The 22,910-nt window shown below is 44.5% G+C and overlaps 1 protein-coding gene across 1 annotated transcript in view; it reads left to right on the forward strand.

Annotated features, from left to right (window-relative positions):
• Window positions 1-22,910, forward strand: part of LOC109922498 (src substrate protein p85-like) — a 63,549-nt gene continuing 40,639 nt past the window's right edge. Inside the window, exons 1-3 of the mRNA XM_048606906.1 lie at window positions 1-57; window positions 13,451-13,534; window positions 20,768-20,841. Of these exons, the coding sequence (XP_048462863.1) occupies window positions 13,451-13,534; window positions 20,768-20,841 (158 nt within the window). The 5' untranslated portion in view covers window positions 1-57. The remainder of the gene's footprint in view (window positions 58-13,450; window positions 13,535-20,767; window positions 20,842-22,910) is intronic.

Raw genomic sequence — 22,910 nt, forward strand, 5'->3', positions numbered from 1 at the left:
CACAGGAGCAGGGGGAATAGAGAGAGCGCCATTCGGTAAACCCCAACTTCCTGCAAGGTGAGTGATTGCACAGAGCCCCTGGTTCAGAGACTGGGGCATTACCCTCTCTGCAGCTCCTGTCTCTCTCTAAATTGCTGCATTCCTTGAGTCAGGAGCTGATTCCTGATCTTGGTCTTTATTCTAAAAATTCTGTCTGGCTTTCAGATTTCCTGTAAGTGGGAGCGGGCTGTTGTGAGCCCAGGGCTTACTGCATCGGGTGGTGGGTCTCTGTGGTCCCCACGGGGTGGGGGGTGGTTTCTCTCTCTCTGCTCTACCCCTTCAGTGTCTCTCCAGCTGCTTTGTCTTGTGTCTGTCTCAATGTGGCCAGCGCAGCCCCGTCCCTTCCTCTTACTGACAGGGTTCCCCCCCTCCCTTGGGGGGCTGGGGAGATTCACAGCTGGTTGTTTAGTGGGGTGTGAGGATCAGACTGGGGTGGGGCAGGTTCTGCCTCCGGCTGTGAGTGAGAAGACTCAGGCCAACACCGCTCCCTTTCTCTGTCTGTCTGCCTTCCCTGAGGCTTAACTTTATCTCTTATAAAGTTCAAATCTTTGGGAATTATATTTTTACTGGAACAGAATGACCTTTTGAAAAGTAACCGTCCCAATAAGGTAGGGAAATAGAGCTGCTGTGGAGTTCCTATGTGTTGTAGTTTGCTGTGAATGAGGCTGTTTTAACCCAAGGTCAGATCAATAATAGCAGATTTCTCTTGTTCCTGTAGAAATCCGATAGCAAACCCCACCTCCACCTGTTAAAGCTGTAGAAATCCCAGTCCCATCTCCCTGAAAACCGTAAAGGTTTATAATCCCAGTGAAAGGGCTGGACGTCAGATGCATTTCTTCCTTTTTTTTGTGACCTCCCAGCACAGTTTCTCTTTGTGTGAGCAACAATAAACAAGGGAACGTGCAAGAGTTACACATTGAGGTGTCATGGGGAGTATAATGTTACTTGATGTTAAAACTGATCCTGTAACTTTTTTCCCAGTCTTCACGCTGTGAATGGCGGTTAGATTAATGAAACTCAGCGTCTGTAGCAAACATTGCCAGAAGTTGAAGTGCATTTATATAGTACCTTCGCGAACAATGGGCACTTTTCAGAAATGTTTACTCACTGCCGATCTGTTTGCACATAGCAAGATTTCACAATGAATTAACATTGTGTGCTTTTAATGATGGCAAGTAAAATTTTGGCCAGGACAGCAGAAGAATTCCCTTGATCTTTGAAGAGGGTCCTCAGATGTTTTATATTCAGTCAAGAGGCAACAGAACGTCTGGAATTGAATGTTTCCTTAGAGAGGAACAAAAACAAAGTTGCTGGAAAAGCTCAGCAGGTCTGGCAGCATCTGTGGAGGAGAAAACAGAGTTAACGTTTCGGTTCCGGCGACCCTTCCTCAGAAGGGTCTTCTTAGAGAGGGCTGACCTGAGTTTCAACCTCCTCCTGGGGCAGTGAGGTTGCACTCACTGATTAAAACTAAGGAGTATCCCTCAGTTTGTTATGGGTAGGGTGCATGGAATGCTGTCTTATGGATAGGGACGTGTGTGGAAGTGAGTCCATTTCACCTGCTAGTTTAAAATTAGTAAGGGAACGATGCCGTGAGTTTTAATTGAGGATCTGGGAGAAATCCGGTTCCAACTTCAGGATGGACAGTAAATGACAATCTTGCAGGTGTTGCCTGGACTTTGTGAATAAAGAGGAGGTGATTTTTGTTTAGCTGTCATCGCTGAAATGGCACCGAGTTGGTGAAAACTGATCTTTGGCTGTAATTTCAGACAGCAGTGGCCAATTATACAGTACAGAAGAGGCCCTTCAGCCCATCGAGATTGTACTGCCAATGCTGCATTAAATCTCCCCTAGTCCCACTGAACCCATAGCCTTGTACGTTATGGCATTTCAAGTACTCATCCAAATACTCTTTGAAGGCTTCCTGTCTCAAGCACTCTCCCAGGCAGTGCATTCCAGACCCTGCCACCTCTGGGTGAAAAAAATAATTTCTCAAAGCTTCTGTAAACCTACTTTTCACTTTGAGATTACGCCCCCTTGTTACTGACACTTTGCCTAAAGGGAACAGCTGCTTTCCGTCCACCCTGTCCATGTCCCTCAAAATCTCATACACCTCTCTCTGTTCCCAGTAAATGGTAAACTTCCCCTTTCAACCTTGTGCCCATCTCATTGAGATGAAGTGTTACATTAAGAAACTAACTAGTAGTTTTAGATCCGTGCTAATAATTACATAATTAATGTGAATCTCTGATCCGAGAGAAATGAGTCACTCAGTAGCGTTTGATCTTCAAATTAAACGGTCCTGGGTTCAAGTACTATCCACACAGACTGATACTCCAGGGCGGTGCTGAGGGAGGGCCGTAATGTCGGAGGGTCAGTGCTGAGGGAGCTCCCATCCTGATCAACAAACATCCGTCACTGACCATCTCGCAGGGATGGACCTGGTCATTGTATTTGGCTACTATCTCTGAAAAATTGCTGTGTGCTAATTGGCTGCAACATTTCCTACAAAGTACCATGACTACACTTTGAAAGTGTGTTACTTGTTTTCAAATGTTTTGGAATGCCCTGTTGTCACTAAAGAAGCAACATAAATGAGAATTGGATACAAGTGAAAGACTGTGGATGATGGAAATCTGAAACAAACACACACAATGCTGGAGGAACTCACCAGATTTAGCACTCTCTGTGGACAGAGAAACAGTTAATGTTTCAAAAACAATATGATGTTTTATTTTGTTACTTTTGAACCTGTTTAAAGACCTTTGTTGACTGTTGCCTTCATCTAGGTTGTCCCTTCAATGAGTTTATGATTTTCTTACTGGTTTAGAGAAACAATTCCATTTGGACCAGGTACAATCCAGCAGAGAAACATAAATAGGACCGGGAATAGACCCTTCAGCCCATTGAGCCCGCTCACTCATTCATTCCAATTATCACTCATCTGATCTGATGGCACGAGTTAAGCTGGCCAGCTCCAAGATTCCTCTGCTATTAAACGAACCTCTTCAGTCCTCTTTGCTTGGCGTATTAAATCAGCTTCAAATCCCCTTGTCCAACCATCTTCCAGTTAGAAGTGGGGATGTTCACTGATGATTGCACAAACATGTTTACAATTTGTTGGATACCGGAGTTCATGTTGGATACCTGGATACCATGTTCAAATGCACCAAAATCAGGACAGTATCCAGGTTTGGGCTGACAAATGGCAAGTAATATTTCACATCACACACATGCCAGGCAATGACCATCTCTGTCAAGAGACAATCAAACAGCACCTTTGACATTCACTGGTGTTGCCATCACTGAGTCCCCCACCATTAATGCCCTTGGGGTTACCTTTGACCAGAAACTCAACTGGACTTGTCATATAAGTACAGTTTCTATAAGATCAGGTCAGAGGCTGGGAATCCTGCATTGAGTAAATCATCTCCTGACTCCTGAAAGCCTGTCCACCATCTACAAGGCACAAGTCAGGAGTGTGATGGAATACTCCCCACTTGCCTGGATGAGTGCAGCCCCAACCATACTCAAGAAGCTTGACACCATCCAGGACAAAGCAGCCGCTTGATTGGCACCACATCCATAAACATCTGCTCCCTCCACCACTGACGCTCAGTAGCAGCAGTGTGTACTATCTACAAGATGCACTGCAGAAATTCACCAAAGATCCTCAGGCAGCACTTTCCAAACCCATAACCACTTGCATCTAGAAGGACAAGGGCAGCAGATAGATGGGAACACCACCCCCTGCAAGTTCCCCTCCAAGCCACTCACCATCCTGACTCTGAAATTTATCACCGTTCCTTCACTGTCGTTGGGTCAGGATGCCAGAATTCCCTCCATAAGGGCATTGTGGGTCTACCTACAGCAGGTGGACTGCAGTGATTCAAGAAGGCAGCTCAGTACCACCTTCTCAAGGGTGACTAGAGATGGGAAATAAATGCTAGCCCAGCCAATGACACCCCCGTTCCATAAGACCATAAGAAACAGGGACAACAGTAAACAGTTTGGCCCCTCCAGCTTGCTCTGCCTTTCAAAATGATCATAGCTGATCCAACATTCCTCACATCCGCTTTCCTGCCCTTTCCCCATATCACTTGGTTCCTGACTGATCAAGAATCTATCTGTCATGTCTTAAATATACACAAGGACTCTGTCCCCACAGCTTTCTGTGGCAAGGAGTTCCAAAGACACTCAACCTGCAGAGAAGAAATTCCTCTTTATCTTAGTCTTAAATTGGCCTCTATTTATTCTGATACTGTGCCGTTTGGTACTAGACTCTCCCATGAGGGGAAACATCCTCTCAGCATTTACTCGAAAAAGCCCTTAAGAACCTGGTGTGTTTCAATGAGATCACCTCTCATTCTTCTAAATTCCAGTGAGTAGAGTCTCAACCTGTTTAATAGTGACTTGGAGACAGTAAGGACCACAGATGCTGGAAGCCAGAGTCAATAAATGTGGAGCTGGAAAAGCACAGCCGGTCAGACAGCATCTGAGGTGCAGGAAAGTCAACGTTTCAGGCCAAAACCTAACAAAGGGTTTCAGCCCGAAATGTTGACTTTCCTGCTCCTTGGATGCTGTCTGACCTTCTGTGCTTTTCCAGTATCACATCTATCAACGCAATCTGTTTAACGTTTGCTCAGAAGACAATCCCTCTCTAACAGGGATCATCTGAGTGAAGCTTCTCTGAATGTCCTCCAGTGAAACAATCCCTTTCCTTAAATAAGGGGAGCAAGACTGTTCACAGTACTCCAGACGTGGTCTCACCAGCACCTTGTACAGTTACAGTAACACTTCCCTACTCTTGTACTCCAAACCCCTTGAAATAAGGGGCCAACATTCCATGAGCCTTCCTGATTACCTGCTGTCCCTGTGTACTAGTTCCCCCAAGTCCCTTTGTGTTGTCGCTTTCTGCAGTTTTTCTTGCCATTTAAGTAATACTCTGTTCTTTTGTTCTCCTTCCAAATGTTCTCCTTCCTTAAAGTGCCCTGCTTTACAGGACTTTAAAAGGGGCACTGGTTTTGATCTTCCAGGTATCCTTACTTCTTGAACAGTTCCCAAAGATTCCCTTGGAAAACTTAAGTATTCCATTTTAAAAAAAGAATACAGGGACCTGAGGATCAATTTCCTGAAGGTCAGTGGTAGGCAAATTGTTCATTATGAATCATAATGAGATAAAGCAGAGAGAATGTGGGTTTCTGCAAAGGAATGGAAACAGGCAATGCTGTGAATACTTGGACCTGAGTCATTCATTCTGCTTGTGCACAAGAGGCTGCTTCATCTGCTGACTATCTCCATAAGCTTCTATCTTCAATTCAGATTTTCAGCTTCTGCAGTATTTTGCTTTTATTTTTATTCCCCTGCTCAATGTGGGCTTTGTTGGCTGGGCCAGCATTTATTGACTATCCCTAGCTGCCCTTGAGAACGTACGAACAAAGAATGAGAATAGGCCACTCTGCCCTTCGAACCTGCTCTGCTATTCAATAAAATCATAGCTGATCTGATTTTAACTCAGCTCAGTAAGCCCAGTAAGAGAGCACATTCCGAGTGAGACCTATCCAGAGTCTGTGTGCGTTCATGTGTCTGTGTGTGCACGCGCACGTCTGTGTGTGTGTTGATTTGTGTGTTTCTGGGAATTTGGAGCACAGTAGCAATTCTGTGCAGAGGAGAAATGGTGCTTTTTGCTTTTTTTTGTGTGGTTTATAGTTTGTAAGGACTATATTCTGTATTAAAGAGGAGCAGCAATAGGGGTCCTGGAGTAATTGATATTATTTGATGTGAAGCATCTTCCCAAAGGTTTAATTTAAAAGGATGAGTCGGGACAGAAGAGCTCAAAGCAGCAATGTAGTCATTGTGCTCCTTATGGGAAGTCAGGAACATTTCCAGTGCCCAGACCAGCGTCAGAGCAAAAAGTGTCTCCAGGTGCAGCTCCTTGAACCCGTGTCTTGGAGCTGGAGCAGTCTCTGAGGATTGTGTGCAGCATCTGTGAAACTGAGAGCATCAGGGATGAGAGGTAGTAGGAACTGCAGATGCTGGAGAATCTGAGATAACAAGGTGTAGAGCTGGATGAACACAGCATGCCAAGCAGCATCAGAGGAGCAGGAAGGCTGACGTTTCGGGCCTAGATCCTTCTTCAGAAATAATTTCTGATGACATGGGCAGAGAGGCGGCTACACCATGGGTTCAGACACCACCGGCAGAAAGAGAAGGTGGAATGAGAAGGCAAAGCCAGAGGATCAGTCAAGCAGTGTAGTAGTCTCCTGTGGCTTTTCCTCTGCAAAACCAATCCACCACTCTGGATGTAGTTGAGGGGAATAGCCTCTTGGGAAAGCATTTCATCGCGTTGGCTGTGCTGCACAGGGGAGGGGGGAATGCAATAGTTAGGGGATTCAATAGTACTTGGAATGGATAGGTATTTCTTTGGCTGCAGGGGAATGTGAACCTACAAAGGAATCAGAGGAAGGGGAATCAAGGACAAGATTGAAAGTCAGAAACCACGTGACACCAGGTTATAATCCAACAGGTTTATTTGAAAACACAAGCTTTCAGAACCTCACCGTGTCTAGGTGACTTTAATCTGCATATAGATTTGGGCAAATCAAGTCAGTAACAATACCATACAGGAAGAATTCCTGGACTGTGTACAAGATGGTTTTCTGGATCAACTTGTTGAGAAACCAACTATAGAGCAGGCCATTCTACACCGGGTAATGAGAAAGGAATAATTGGCAACCTAGCTGTGTGAGGACCCTTCGGCAAGAGTGACCATAATATGATTGAGTTCCTCATCAAGATAGAAAGTGATGTACAGGTAGTTCTGCTATAATGTGTGCTTCGTTAATGCGAATTGGCTGTAACACGATTGATGTACAGGGATAGTGATTTCCCCATAATGTGATTTTCTATGGCACTAAGGAATGCAACTATTGCGTTATAGGGTTGATTCTGAGACTAGAGTCCTGAATCTAACTGGAGGAAACTATGATGGTGTGAGGTGTGAGTTGGGGATGTAAGTCTGATGTTGGTAATGGGGAAAATGCTAGAGACTATTATATAAAAATAACAGCTGAGCACTTGCCAAACAGTGACAGGATGGGATGCAGTCAGCATGGATTTACAAAAAGGAAATCATACATGTCAAATCTACTGGAAATCTTTGAGAGTATAAATTGTAGACCAGCTCCCCTGATCAACGCTATTTGGTTTATTTGGACTGTCAGAAAGCTTTTGACAAAGTCCCACAAGACATAGAAAATTAAAGCACATGGGATTGGGGTAATGTTCTGAGATGGTTAGAAAATTGTTTCCTGTCTGCTAACAATAGTCGGAACAAATGAGTCTTTATCTCAATGGCAGTCAGTGACCAGTGTGGTAACACAGAGATTCAGTGCTAGGACCCCAGCTATTCACAATATATAATAACTGTTTGGATGAGGAAACGAAATGTAATTTCTAAGTTCGCAGAAGACACAAAGCTAGGTGAGACGATGGGCTGTGAGGACGATGCGGAGATGTTTCAGTGTGATTTGGACAGGCTGAGTGAGTGGGAAAATACATGGAAGATACAGAATAATGTGGATAAATGTGAGGTTCTCCATTTTGGCAAAAGCAGGAAGGCAGATTATTACTGGAAATGAGAGAGGGGAACATGCAACAACACCTGGGTGTCCCTGTACATCGGACACTGAAAGTAAGCATGCAGGTGCAGCAGGTGGGGAAGAAGATAAATGGTATGAAAACAAAGTTGCTGGAAAAGCTCAGCAGGTCTGGCAGCATCTGTGAAGAAAAAAATCACAGTTAATGTTTTGGGTCTGGTGACCCTTCTTTAGAACTGATGGTTGCTGGGGAAACATTCGTTTATATGCAGAAAATAGGGAGGTGGGTGGGGCAGGGAGTAAACGATAGGATAGAGCCCAAAGAGAGAGAGAGAGAGAAGAACAGTTGGACAGATAAAGGAGTTGATAACAATCAGGCTGGGAGGGTGAGTAGTTGTTAATGGGGACTAGTGACTAACCACAGAGGGTGTGTAATGGCAGGCTATGTGGTAACAAGGCCTGGTGTGTGGGGTGGGGGGCTGGGACATGGGAGAGTTTAGGCCCTAAAATTATTGAACTCAATATCGGCTCCGGAGGGCTGTAGTGTCCCCAGGCGGAAAATGTGGTGTTGTTCCTCCAGCTTGCGTTGGGATTCACTGGAACACTGCAGCAAGCCGGAGACAGAGATGATGGCCAGGGAGCAGGGTGGGGCATTAAAGTGGCAGGCAACAGGTAGTTCAGGGTCTTTTCTGCGAGCAGAATGTAGATGTTCTGCGAAGCGGTCACCAAGTCTACGCTTCGTTTCCCCAATGTAGAGGAGACCACATTGTGAGCAGCGAATACAGTAGACTAGATTCTGGGAAGTGCAGGTGAAGTGCTTCACCTGGAAGGTATGTTTGGGCCCTTGGATACTGAGGAGGGAGGAGGTAAATGGGCAGGTGTTGCACCTTCACCGGTTACAGGGAGGCTGTGGGGAGGTGTTGGGGGTGAAGGAAGTGTGGACCAGGGTGTCCCGGAGGGAACGATCCCTGCGGAAGGCGGACAAGGGACGGGAGGGGAATATGTGTCTGGTGGTGGCATCTTGCTGGACGTGGTGGAAATGGCGTATGATGATCTTCTGGATGTGGATGCTGGTGGGATGGTAGGTGAGGACAAGGAGATTCCTATCGCTGTCATGGGAGGGAAAAGGGAAGGTGAGGGTGGAAGTGCGGGAGATGAGTTGGATCTGTTTGAGGGCCCTGTCGACAACAGAGCTGGGGAATGCTTGGTTCAGGAAGAAGGTGGACATTTCGGAGGCTCCCTTGTCAAAGTTGGCCTCATTTGAACATATGTGACAGAGACGGAGGAACTGAGAGAATGGGATGGAGTCTTTACAGGAAGTGGGGTGTGAGGATGTATAGTCCAGGTAGCTGTGGGAGTCAGTGGGTTTGTAGTGGATATTAGTGGCCAGTCTATCCCCAGAAATGGAAACACAAATGTCGAGGAAGGGAAGGGAGGAGTCAGAGATAGATCAGGTGAAAGTGAGGGCAGGGTAGAAATTGGAGGCGAAATTGATGAAATTTTCCAATTCCAGACGAGAGAGGGAAGCAGCACTTGATGATATCATTGATATATCAGAGAAAGAGTTGTGGGTGGGGGCTAGAATAGGACTGGAACAAGGAATGTTCCATGTACCCCAAGAAGTTGGGATGTTGGCCTGGATAATGAGAGGATTCGAGTACAGGAGCAGAAATATCTTATGGCAGTTGTGCAGGACACAGTTATACGTTTAATCACCTGGAGTATTTTGTGCAGTTTTGGTCTCCTTAGCTGAGGAAGGATGTTCTTGCTAAAGAGGAAGTGCAGCAAATGTTTCCCAGACTGATTCCTGGGATGGCAGGGCTGACGTATGAGGTGAGTTTGAATTGGTTAGGATTAAACTCGTTGGAGTTTAGAACAATGGGGAGTAGAGGGGAGATCTCAGAAACATATAAAATTCTAAAAGGACAAAATGGGGTAGATGCAGGAAGGACATTCCCGATAACGGGAGTGTCCAGAACTAGAGGCCACAATCTAAAGATAGGGTGTAAGCTATTAAGAACTCGGGTGAAAAGAAATGTCATCACCCAGAGAGCTGTGAACCTGTGGAATTCTGTGCTGCAGAAAGCCGTTGTGGTCAAAACATAGTATGATTCTAGAAGGAGTTTGATGTAGCACTTGGAGGATCACAAGATAATGGAGGGGAAAGCCAGAACAGGTATTGAGTTGCATAGTCAGCCCTGATCGATTAAATGGTGGAGCAAGCTCAGAGGCCGAATGGCCTACTCTTGCTTCGACTTGTTGTTTTTCTATATTCCTGCCTATCCCCAATAATCTTTTACCCCTCAATAATTAAGAATCTATCTACCTCTGTGTTAAAAATATTTAAAGATTCTGTATTCATTGTCTTTGATGAAGGGATTTCCAAAGATACTCAACCCTCTGAGAGAAAATATATTTCATCACTGTATTAATAGACTGGGGCTTTCTTCCCTAGAGTGTCAGAGGCTGAGGGGTGACCTTATTGAGGGTTCTAAAATCATGACGAGCAGAGATAGGGTAAATAGCTAAGGTCTTTTTCCCAGGGTAGGGGAGTCCAAAACTAGAGGGCATAGGTTAAAGGTGAGAGGGGATTTAAAAGGGGCATGAGAGGCAACTATTTCACGCAGAGGGTGGTGCATGTATGGAACGAGCTGCCAGATGAGGTGATGGATGCTGGTACAATTACAACAATTAAAAGGCACCTGGGTGGGCACATGAATAGGAAGGGTTTAGAGGGATATGGGCCAAATGCTGGCAAATGGGATTAGCCCAGGTTAGGATATCTGGTCGGCTTGGACGAGTTGGACTGAAGGGTCTGCTACTATACTGTATTACTCTCTGACCCCTAGTTCTAGAATTTTCCACAAGTGGAAACCTCCTTCCAGGAGGAGGTGATGAGCTGCCTTCCTGCCACAACTTTTGGAAGGTACTAGTTTGACTTAGTCTTTTTCTGCATGAATTGTGTCTTGACAAGATAATGAGGAGGGTCTTAAGTTTATATTCCTGCAGCCCTGTTCAATTTTTTATTCATTTTGTGGGATGTGGGCATTGCTGGCTGGGCCCAGCATTTATTGCCTGTCCCTAGTTGCCCCTTGAGAAGGTGGTGGTGAGCTGCCTTCTTGATCCGCTACAGTCCATGAGCGTTAGGTAGACCAACAGTGCCCTTAGGGAGGGAAATTCAGGATTTTGACCCAGCGACAGTGAAGGAACGGCAATATATTTCCAAGTCAGGATGGTGAGTGGCTTGAAGGGGAACTTGCAGGGGGTGGTGTTCCCATGTATCTGCTGCCCTTGTCCTTCTAGATGGAGGTGATTGTGTGTTTGGAAGGTGCTGCCTGAGGATCTTTGGTGAATTTCTGCAGTGCATCTTGTAGACAGTACACACTGCTGCTGCTGAGCGTCGGTGGTGGAGGGAGTGGGATGCTTGTGGATGTGGTGCTAATCAAGCAGCTGCTTTATCCTGGATGGTGTTGAGCTTCTTGAGTGTTGTTGGGGCTGCACCCATCCAGGCAAGTGGGGAGTATTCCATCACACTCCTGACTTGTGCCTTGTAGATGGTGGACAGGCTTTGGGGAGTCAGGAGGTGAGTTACTCCCTGCAGTATTCCCAGCCTCTGGCCTGCATCATTGTAGTCACTGTGTTTGTGGCGAGTCCAATTCGATTTCTGGTCAGTGGTAACCCCCAGGATATTGATAGTGAGGGATTCAGTGATGGTAACGTCATTGAATGTCAAGGGAGAGTGGTTAGATTGTCTCTGACTCTGTATGAACAGAAAGTCATTTTTGATAAATCTGTGAAGAAGTTTTGCTTTTGAAGAAATAACGTTTATAATGGATGAAGGGAGAGGGATTTAGATTTTCAAAATGCCACGAGGCAGGTCATTTTGCAAAATTAGGCCTCATTTAGGTTTAGTTTATTGGCAGAAACTATCAGAATATGTGGGCAATTTTAAGTTGCCAGGTTGTAACCAGCAGGAAGCTGTATAGATCAGTAATTGGATCGCAGCCATTTACTGTCTATTTTAGCAATTTAATTCAGGAGACAGGGTGTAATAGGTCCAACACAGAAGTTGCTGGAAAAAGTCAGCAGCTGGGTGCTCTGAGGAAGGGTCACCGTACCCGACACATTAACTCTGATTTCTCTTCACAGATGCTGCCAGACCTGCTGAGCTTTTCCAGCAACTTCTGTTTTTGTTTCTGATTTACAGCATCCACAGTTCTTTCGGTTTTTGTTTTGTAATGTATCCAAGTTTGGTGATATAAATTTAGATCAAAAAGTAAACAGTGCAACAGGTTGTGGAGGGATACAGACAGTTTGGGTGAGGTATGAGTTTTGCCACTTTAATAGGAGAAATAAATTTTTTTTTTTTGCAATGTCTAAAACTGGGTATCTATGAATCATTAAAAGTTAATTTGCAGATACAGCAAGCAATGTGAAAGAAAAACTATATTTCCATTTCAGTGCTGATTCAAAATCATGGAATCTCTTCCTAATAGCACTGCTGTCCCAACACCTCAAAGATGACAGCTCAGCACCACCACCTCCAGGGTAGTTAGGGAATGGGCAATAATTGTTAGACCAGCCACTAAAGAATAGGAAATATATCACCTGTTGTTACAAGGCGAGTGGAGTACAAGCAAAGAAGCCTAAAGTAAGGCATCAGTGAGGCCACACCTGGTGTACTGTGTGTAGCTTTTGTCTCCTTCTCTAAGGAAAAACTGCTTGCCCTGTCGGGAGTACACTGAAGGTTTGCCAGACTGATTCCTGTTGATGAGAGGATCCCTCGGTGGAGCAAAAGAATAGGCTAAGTTTATATTGCTTTGAGCTTCAAAGAAAGAGCATTGATTTCATTGAAACGTACAGAAAAAATTCTAAAGGGGTGTAAGAGGTGAATGTTGGGAAAATGTTCCCATGGCTGGAAATCTAGAATACAAGGTGGCGGTCTCAGAAAGAAGGGGTTGAAGGCCAAAGTGAGGCCAAATATACTTTGTAAGAGTTGTGAATCTTGAGAATGTTCTACCCTAGAGAGCTGTAGATCCTCAGTCATTGGGTGTGATCAAGATAGGCCAGAAATAGATTTCTCAGTGCTAATGGAGTTGAAGTAAATGGATAACATGGAGCTGGAGGAACACAACAGGCCAGGCAGCATTAGAGGAGCAGGAAAGTTTCGGGTCAGGACCTTTCTTTCTTTATGGATCCTCAAGTATACACTGTCAGCAATGCGACGGCATCTTCTGGCCCTACAATCAACCTTACCCCAGCTCAGAGCCTCCCTTTCCCAGACCTGCAAAGGACCTCTTCTGTTTTCCCTCCTGCGCAGGAGGAAGAAGGGACATGTTACAGGGACTATAGTTACTACGGTTGCAGCTTACTTCTGATTTCCAGCTTATTTTGTTTCTGAACTAGTGCAGCATCTTCATGGGAGCCTGGCTCAGAACTCCAAATGATCCTGTGATTAGGATGATTCCAAATGTTTCTCTCCTTGACAATTGAGCACATTGTTTCTGGCTGTGATCAAGTAACTGCTTCTCCTTTAACTCTCTTTGTGAAATTAGACAATGCCCAGGAGTGTTGCTAGCTGCTGAGAATTTATTTTGGGTGTGGTTTTGTTTCTCTACAGTGGGTATGAATATTTGTACTGTCTCTCCTCCCAGTGTAGAGCAGTTTGAAGTCTCCTGGTCAAATCTCTTCAGATGTTTCAGTCGAATTGGTGTGTTGAGATTTTGTAGGATTCGAGTTACCTTTTGCAATTGTACTGAGCGTCAAGCTTTTGATTGGTTGGTGTCAGTTGCTAATGATATTCATGTATTTTCCAGATGTGGAAAGCTGCTGCTGGTCGGACTATTTCTGTAACAGCATCAGATGATGGTGATGATTGGGACACAGACCCTGACTTTGTGGTAAGCATTTGGTTTTCATTCACATTTGGATAGTGCCTTTTACAACCTCAACATGTCTCAAAGCACTTTAAAGCCATTGAAATGATTTCTGAGATAGTAAGAACTGCCGATGCTGGAGAATCTGAGGCAACAAGATGTGGAGCTGGAGGAACACAGCAGGCCAGGCAGCATCAGAGGAGCAGGAAAGCTGACGTTTCGGGTCTGGACCCTTCTTCAGGATTCAGGACTGGACAAAAAGGAGATGGGCAACAGGAACAAAGGGGGCAAACCAACAGAGGCCCCAGGGGAGTTTAGAAAGAACAATAGGGAATTTATTCATGTTTTTTCTTTATATATTCACGGGATGAGGGCATCCCTTGCCAGGCAGCATTTATTGCCCATCCCTAATTGCCCAGAGGGTGGTTAAGAATCAACCACATTGCTGTGGGTCTGGAGTCACATGTAGCTTGGACCATGTAAGGATGACAGTTTCCTTCCCTAAAGGACATTAGTGAACCAGATGGGTCTTTCTGACTATCGACAATGAATTTGTGGTCAACATTAGACTCTTAATTCCAGATATTTATTGAATTCACATTCCACCATCTGCCGTGGCAGGATTCGAACCCAGGTCCCCAGAACATTATCTGGATCTCTAGATTAATGGTCCCGCAATAATACCACTAGGCCATCACCTCCCCTAATTTTAAGAAAGCAAAGAATGGGCAGGTAAGATTAAGGAGCATCCCAAGGTATTCTATGAGTATATTAAGGGGATGGTAACCAGGAAACAGGGCCCATCAGGGTCCAAGGGGGAATCTGTTTGTGGATCCAGAGAATGTTGAGAGGATGTTAAATGATTACTACATTTTCCTTCAATCAGGAGAACGGGGATGTAGGTACAGAATTGGACAAGAGGGCCTGAGAGGTTCTTGAGCAGATTGACATTGGGAGTGAGGAGCTATTGGAGGTTTTGGCAGGTTTCAAGAGGATAAAGCCCGAGGTCCAGGTGAGTTTTATCCCAGAATGCTGTCGGAGATGAGGGAGGAAGTCACAGGAAACCTGATCCAAATTTTTATTTTCTCCCTGACCACAGGGAAGGTGCCAGAGGATTGAGGGACAGCTAACAGTTATACTTTTCAAGAAGGGCAGTAAGAGAGGAACCAGGAAATCATAGACTATTGAGTCTCACATCAGTGGGAGGGAAACTACTGAAGACCATTCTGAAGGAGTGAATTAATCTACCCTTGAAGAGGCAAGGTTTGATCAGGATTGTCAGTGTGGCTTTGTTGCAGAAAGGTCATAGCTAACAAATTTGATAGAATTTTGAGAGGTGGCCAGGCGTGTAGATGAGGGCAGTGAGCTGGTGTAGTTTATATAGATTTTGGCAAATTCTTTGATAGGAAAATTGACAAAGAAGGCAAGAGCTCATGGGTAACATGCCAAGTTGGATCCAAAATTGGCTCAGTGTCAGACCACAGGGATCAGTGCTAGATCCCTTATTGTTTGTGATGTTTACAAACGATGGATTTGAGAAAGTGGGGTGACTGATAAGTAAATTTGCAGGTGGCCCAAAGATTGGCTGGTGGTTGAAGAAGGTGTTCAATTACAGAAGGATGTGGGGCAGGTTGGTCAGATGGGCAGGTCACTTGCAGATGGAATTCAACCCTGATAAACGTGAGGTGTTGAACTTTGGAAGAGTAACAAGACAAGGGAGTACTTGATGAATGGCAGAACACTAGGAAGCTCAGGGGGATTTGTGGTGCGTGTCCACAGATTCCTGAAGTTAGTAGGGAATGGTTGGGGTCTGGAATACAGTGCCTGGAAGGGTAGGTGAGGTGGGAAACCTCAAAACATTCAAAAAGTACTTGGATGAGCACTTGAAATGTCATACCATCTGTGCTGTTTGGCTGTATGACTCTTCCTCTTTCTCTGTCTCCCTAAATGTTCTTGGATTGGAATTTGTAGAATCCTAATGGGTGGAAGTAAGAAATACAAAAAAAAGGAAGAAGATGCTGATAGGAGTAGTTTATAGGCCTTCTAACAGAAGGTGTACAGTGAGACAAAGTATTAATCAGCAGGTAATGAGGGAATGCAACTATGGCAGAACATTGATCATGGGTGACACAAATCTTCATGTAGCTAGGGATAGTCAGATCGGGAGAGGAGGCCACAAGGAAGATTACAGAGAGTGTATTTGGGACTGATTTCTAGAACGATATGTTGTCTATCCAACCAGGGATCAGACTATTTTGCATCTGGTGATGTGTAATGAAGTAACAGTAACCGTAATGTGGTGGAATTTAGTATTCTTTTTGAGAGGGAGGAGCTAGAGTCACAAACAACTTGTTAAACTGAAATAAGTGTAATTATAAAGGAATGAAGTTAGAGCTGGCTGGTTTGGATTGGGAAAGGAGTTTAATGACAAAGAATAGTTCATGGCCCGCAAAAAAAACTCTCCAGTGAGAGAGAAGGATTCTGGGAAAGGGTTAAGCCAAGGTAGAAAAACAGGAGGCTGGAAGAACACAGCAAGCCAGGCAGCATATGGAGGAAAGGAGCAGTCAATGTTTCGGGTATTACTCTTCTTCAGGACTGAGGTGGGGGTAGGGGGAGCTGCAGATAAAGGGGGATAGCAGAATGGTGGTGATAGGAGGACACCGGTAGTAGGTACGATCTGGTTGGTCGATGGGAGGGATGAATCTGGTTGATAGTAGGAAGGAAGGGTCCAAAGATGGAATGGAAGGGAGGAGTTGGGGCTAGAAAGGGAGCCGGAGGATAGGTGGTAAAGTTACTTGAAATTGGAGTACTCAGTGTTGACTCCTCCAGGGTGTAGGGTGCCCAGGCAGAAGGTAAGGTGTTGTTCCTCAAATTCAAAGTTAAGGATAGCATCAAATTGAAAGTAAAAAAAAAATACAATGTGGCAAAGTCTAGTGGTAAACCAGAGGACTGGAAGAGGATAAACTTGCAAGTATGAAGACAGACAGCAACAAATTCTTTAAGCGTGTGAGTAGGAACAGAGAGCCAAAGTGAATATAAGCCCCTACTAAAGAAAAAGGTTCAAAGGAAACTAATAGGTCTAAATACCAACAAGTCCCCTGGACCTGATGGGATGCATCCTCAGATATTAAAGGAAGTAGTTACAGAGATAGTGGATGCATGTATTAATCTTCCAGATTGTTATACCTTTTACTTAAGAATGCAAGGAGACAAAACAACAGTAACTATAGACCAATTAGCTTAATGTCGGTTATTGGGAGAATGTTAGAGTCTTTATATAGGATATAATAGCAGAGTATTTAGGAATATGTCATATGATCCAGCAGAGTCAGCATGGCTTCATGAAGGGGAAACCATGCCTGACACATTTGCTAGAATTCTTTGAGGAGGTAGCAAGCAGGTGTTTGTTAAGCTATAGCACTTTAGGCTGCTTACCAAAATAAGGGCCTATGGCATGGATGGAGGATTGGCTAATTATTGGAAGACCGAGTTAGGATAATGGGGTCATTTTCAGGCTGGCAATGTGCAACTAGTTGAACGCCACAGGGATCAGTGCTGGGGCCACAATTATTTACAATGTATATTAATGACTTGGATGAGGAAAGTGAATGGACTATTGGGAAGTTTGTGGATAACATAAGAATAGGTGGGAAGGCAAGTGGTGAGGATGACACAGTCTACAGAGGGAAATAGACAGGTTAAGCGAGGTGATACTACCGGGCAGATGGAATATAATGTGGAAAAATGTGAGGTTATGCACTTTGGCAGGAAGAAGAAGTGCTAAATATTAGTTGAATGGAAAAAGACTGCAGACAGCTCTAGAACAGAGGAATTTTGCAATCCTTGTAAATAAATTACAGAATGTTAGTTAGATGGTTGATAAGGCCAGCAGTCGGAATGTTGGCCTTTGAAATAAAGGGAATGGAATATAAAAATAAGGAGGATTTGCTAAAACTATACAATACACTAATCAGATCTCAGCTGGAATACTGTGAACAGTTTTAGGCCCCTTTATCTAAAGAAAGATAGACTGGCATTGGAGGTAGTCCAGAGGAGGTTCACTAAGCTGATACCAGATATGGAGGGACTGTCTGATGAGGAGAGGCTGAGCAGAATGGGTCTTTATTCATTGGAATATAGAAAAATGAAAGGTGACTTTATGGAAACATACAAAAATCACTAGAGGCAAGGTGGATAGCAGAGGACTGGAAAATGGTGAATATACCACCATTTTAGGAAGGGAGGGAGGCAGAAGATGGGAAATTATAGGCCGGTTAGCCTGACCTCAGTTATTGGTAAGATTTTAGAGTCCATTATTAAAGGATGAGATTGTGGAGCTTTTGGAAGTGCACGGTAAAATAGGGCTGAGTCAGCACGGCTTTGTCAAGGGGAGGTTATGCCTGACAAATCTGTTAGAGTTCTTTGAGGAGGTAATGAGCAAGTTAGATAAAGGGGAGCCAGTGGACATGATCTATTTGGATTTCCAGAAGGCCTTTGACAAGGTGCCGCACAGGAGGCTGCTAAATAAGATAAGAGCCTGTGGTGTTAGGGGCAAGGTACTGGCCTGGGTAGAGGATTGGCTGTCTGGCAGAAAGCAGAGAGTGGGGATAAAGGGGATTTTTCAGGATGGCAGCTGGTGATTGGTGGAGTTCTGCAGGGATGTGTGTGGTGAACACAACTATTGACATTATATATTAATGATCTGGACAAAGGTATTGAGGACTATGTTGCTGAGTTTGCAGATGACACCAAGATAGGTGGAGGGACAGGTAGTGTTGAGGAAGGGGGAGACTGCAGAAGGACTTAGACAGGCTAGGAGAGTGGGCAAAGAGGAATACAGTGTGGGAAAGTGTGAGGTTATACATTTTGGTAGGCAGAATGGAGGCATGGACTATTTTCTAAATGGGGAAAGGCTTCATAAATCTGAAGCACAAAGGGACTTGGGAATCCTAGTTCAGGCTTCTCTTAAGGTCAACGTGCAGGTTCAGTTGAGAGTTAGGAAGGCAAATGCAATGTTAGCATTCTTTTCAAGAGGGCTAGAATACTAGAGCAGGGAATGTACTGCTGAAGCTGTGTAAGGCTCTGGTCAGATCACATTTGGAATGTTGTGAGCAATTTTGGTCCCTTTGGTTAAGGAAGGATGTGCTGGCCTTGGAGGGGGTCCAGGGGAGGTTTACATAAATTATCCTAGGGCTTGTCATATGAGGAACACTTGAGGACTCTGGGTTGATGGAGTTTAGAAAGGATGAAGTGGGATCTGATTGAAACTTGCAGGATACTGAGAGGCTGGGATAGAGATGCGCAGAGAAGATGTTTCCATGAGTAGGAGAGACTAGGACCCAAGGGCACTACCCAGGGTGAAAGAATGATCCTTTAGAACTGAGATAGGGAGGAATTTCTTCAGCCAGAGAGCGGTGATTCTATGGAACTCATTGCTGCAGAGGGCTGTGGAGGCCAAGTCTTTGAGTGTCTTTAAGACCGAGATAGATAGGTTCTTGATTAGGAAGAGGAGCAAGGGTTACAGGGAGAAGGCAGGAGAATGGTGTTGAGAAACTTGTCAGTCATGATCGAACAGTGGAACAGACTCTTGGGCTGAATGGCCTAATTCTGCTCCTATATCTTATGGCCTTATTCTTAGAGGGCTTGACAGGATAGATACAGAGAGGTTGGGCAGGGTGGCACGATGGTTTAGTGGTTAGCACTGCTGCCTCACAGCGCCAGGGACCTGGGTTCAATTCCAGTCTGGGCAACTGTCTGTGTGGGTTTCCTCCGGGTGCTCCGGTTTCTTCCCACAGTCCAAAGATGTGCAGGTTAGGTGGATTAGCCATGCTAAATTGCCTGTAATGTTCGGGGATATGTAAATTAGGTGGATTAGCCATGAGGAAAGCAGGGTTACATGGCTAGGCTGGGATGCTCTTTGGTGAGTTGATGTGGACTTGTTGGGCCGAATGGCCTGTTTCCACACTGTAGGGATTGTATGACGATGACTCCACGAGGTTGTATCCTCTCCTGGGAGAGTCTGGGGCCAGAGGGTTGAATCTCAGAATAAGAGGTTGTACATTTAAAACCGAGATGAGGAATTTCAGAGAGTAGTGAATCTATATAAATCTTTACCACAGAGGGTTGTAAAGACTAGGTCATCAAGAATATTCAAGGCTGAGAGAGACTGACAGATTTTTAATCAGTAAGGGAATTGAGGATTATGAAGAAAATGGAGTAAAGTGGAGTTGAGGATGATCAAATCAGCTATAATCTCATTGAATGGCAGAGCAGATTTGATGGGCTGAATGGCCTACTTCTGAACCTCTTTCTTATGATCTTGTGTTGCCTGACCTGAGTTCTTCCAGCTCCCCTTGTTCCAGCTGCTTCTGGTTTCCACCATCTGCAGTTTTTGGCTGCTGTATAATTCTCTGCTTCATCACTTTAAACTTGGAACGTTCCCAATATATCACTCAAAGAAATCTAATAGCTGTAGTGTCTAATTTTAAAAGCAGTAATCCCTGGTAGTGCAGGGTTGATCTGCAAAAGTCTGACAGTCACTGAGTATTTAATTTTTATAAAAGCTAGAAGGAACCTAGTTGTGTTTCCATAGCACCATTGGTGACTCCAGAATAAATCAAAGGGTTTTACAGTCTGTTTATTTCATTGCTTTTAATGTGGGGCAAATGCAGGGGTCAGAAACAGCAAGATGATGCTGACCAGATCACCCCTCTTTTTAGCCATGTTGATGGGTAGGTAATGGCCAGGGTGCCAGGAGAGAACCCCTCTGCTGTTCTTTCAAATAATGCCATGGGACTTTTTCACTTACCTCCGAGAGAGCAGTCAGGGCACCTTGTCTGTGAAGAGCCACATCAGTGGTAGGTTCCCTTGCGACTATACTGTAGTGTCAGCCATGGCTTTCTGCTTAAGACTGTGGAGCAAGACTCCCACCCAGGCCTGTCTGACTTGGAGACCAGAACTGTTCCTGCTCAGCCAAGGCCAATACTATGTCCCTGAATCCACATTGTCCATTTCAAGTTCCAAGCAGGTGACATTTTGGTTCTGTCTTTTGTTTGTACCTTGGTCTGATGTCATAAGCAGTGGTACAATGTGATGAGGCTGTTCACCACATTAAATTTACAATATTGTGTCCAATCATATAAATTTCAGTGAATAGTAAACTGCTCTCTCACTGTTAACATTTTCTTTCCATTACTTGTGTGCATGTGGGTAGATGAAAGGTTTTTTTAATGTTTTCTCTCTTTTTGTTTTAACTAGAATGATTTATCTGAAAAAGAACAGCGATGGGGAGCCAAGTCAGTTCAAGGATCAGGACACCAGGCCCATATAAAGTAAGTTGTTCCTTGGTGACTGTGACTGGGAGATTGTTCGGCTCTCTTATTCTTTAGGTCACTCGCACGGGGAATTTTGTTTTACAACTGGAGGAACTGTTCTATGGCATCTTCTGAGGTTGATTCAAGCAGATGTAAACAATTAATGGGAATGATTTTTAGCAACAGCCACAGGCTGTTCTGTTAATGATCCTGAAGTACTCCTCATGCTTCTGTGTGGGATGTTGCGATGCATTTGTTGCCACAACTTTTGGAAGGTACTAGTTTGACTTCGTCTTTTTCTGCATGAATTGTGTCTTGACAAAATAATGAGGAGGGTCTTAAGTTTATATTCCTGCAGCCCTGTTCAATTTTTTTATTTACTCTTATGGGATGTGGGCATCACTGGCTGGGCCAGCATTTACTGCCTGTCCCTAGTTGCCCCTGAGAAGGTGGGGGTGAGCTGCCTTCTTGAACCGCTGCAGTCCATGTGCTGTAGATAGACCCACAATACCCTTAGGGAGGGAATGCCAGGATTTTGGCCCAGCAACATTGAAGGAACAGTGATATATTTCCAAGTCAAGATGGTGAGTGATGTCTTCTCAGTTCGATGTGAAGAGGAATTTCTGTTTCCTTCTTAAGAAGCTATTGCTCAGGATTTAATATCATCTTCCTTAATTCTTCCCCTGTTAGTATATCTTTTGCAATATTGCCTTTAGTTCCCGATTTTAAATTGGGCCATCAGGTAACTAAGGACAGATCCATGAAAATTTCAGTTACCTGATTGAAATCTTGGTCAGTGGGTGCATGAGGTTGGGTCACATCTTCATCGACCTTCAGGCTCACCCCAAATGTTGAGCCATTGTTCTCCTCATCTATTCCAAGGAAACTAACAAGGAATCCCACTTGAATGTGGAACAGCGACCAAAAATAGTCAAATTCAACAGATTGAAAATCCAGGTTAAAATGGCCGATGTGGCTAATGGGGCAGAAGCTGTGATTTTTCAGCTGTTACTGCACTGTTAATTTAACAGGACACAGCTGGTGGTTGTTGGCTCGTGGTCCATCACGATCAAGTGGAAAGTTGGAGAGAGGGTGGGAAGGGAACAGCAATTTCAAATGCAAAACCTCGCAAGACCTAGGAACCCAACATCAGGCTGGTCAACACTGTTTAGTAATATCTGTGCAACAGTGCCTGTGCATATTAGCATGTGTTCTAATTAATTATAGCTCTGTATGGTACTAAGTATCCAAATAAACAATTGGTGTTGGACTATCTGACTGATGGAGAGTCTGGTCACTGAAGTGTTTCTAAGTTACATAAGAATTAAGAGCAGGAGTAGGCCATTCAGCTCTTTGAACCTGCTCTTCCATTTAATGCATAGTTTCTGATCTCCTCTCGGCCTCAATTCCACTTTTCTGCTCACTAATAAAAATCTGTCTATCTCCTCCTTAAACTTAAACTCCCAGCAAGGTTAACATGCAGGTTCAGTTGGCAATTAGGAAGGCAAATGCAATGTTCGCTGGCATTGATTTCAAGAGGACTAGAGTACAAGGGCAGGGATGTACTGCTGAAGCTGTACAAGACTCTGATCAGACTACATTTGGAATATTGTGAGCAGTTTTGGGCTCTGTATCTAAGGAAGGATGTGCTGATATTGGAGGGAGTCCAGATGAGGTTCACAGGAATGATTCTGGGGGTGAAAAGGGCTTGTCAAGAGGAATAGTCAAGGAGTCTGAGTCTGTACTTGATGGAGTTTAGAGGTTGAGGAGGGATCTGATTGAAACTTGCAGAATACTGAGAGGCCTGGATAGAGTGAACGTGGAGAGGATGTTACCACCAGTCTTGGAGACTAGTACCCAGGGGCACAGCCTCGGAGTGAAGACATGACCCTTTAGCACTAAAATGAGGAAGAATTTCTTCAGCCGGAGTGGGGTAAATCTGTGGAACTCATTGCTGCACAGGGCTTGAATTGAATGTATTTAAGTCAAAGACAGAGATTCTTGATCAGTAAGGGGATCAAGGGTTATGGAGAGAAGACTGGAGAATTGGGTTGAGAAACATGTCAGCCATGATGATTGGTAGAACA

This window comes from Rhincodon typus, chromosome 17 (assembly GCF_021869965.1).
Source record: "Rhincodon typus isolate 14 chromosome 17, sRhiTyp1.1, whole genome shotgun sequence".
In the NCBI taxonomy this organism is placed as follows: Eukaryota; Metazoa; Chordata; class Chondrichthyes; order Orectolobiformes; family Rhincodontidae; genus Rhincodon; species Rhincodon typus.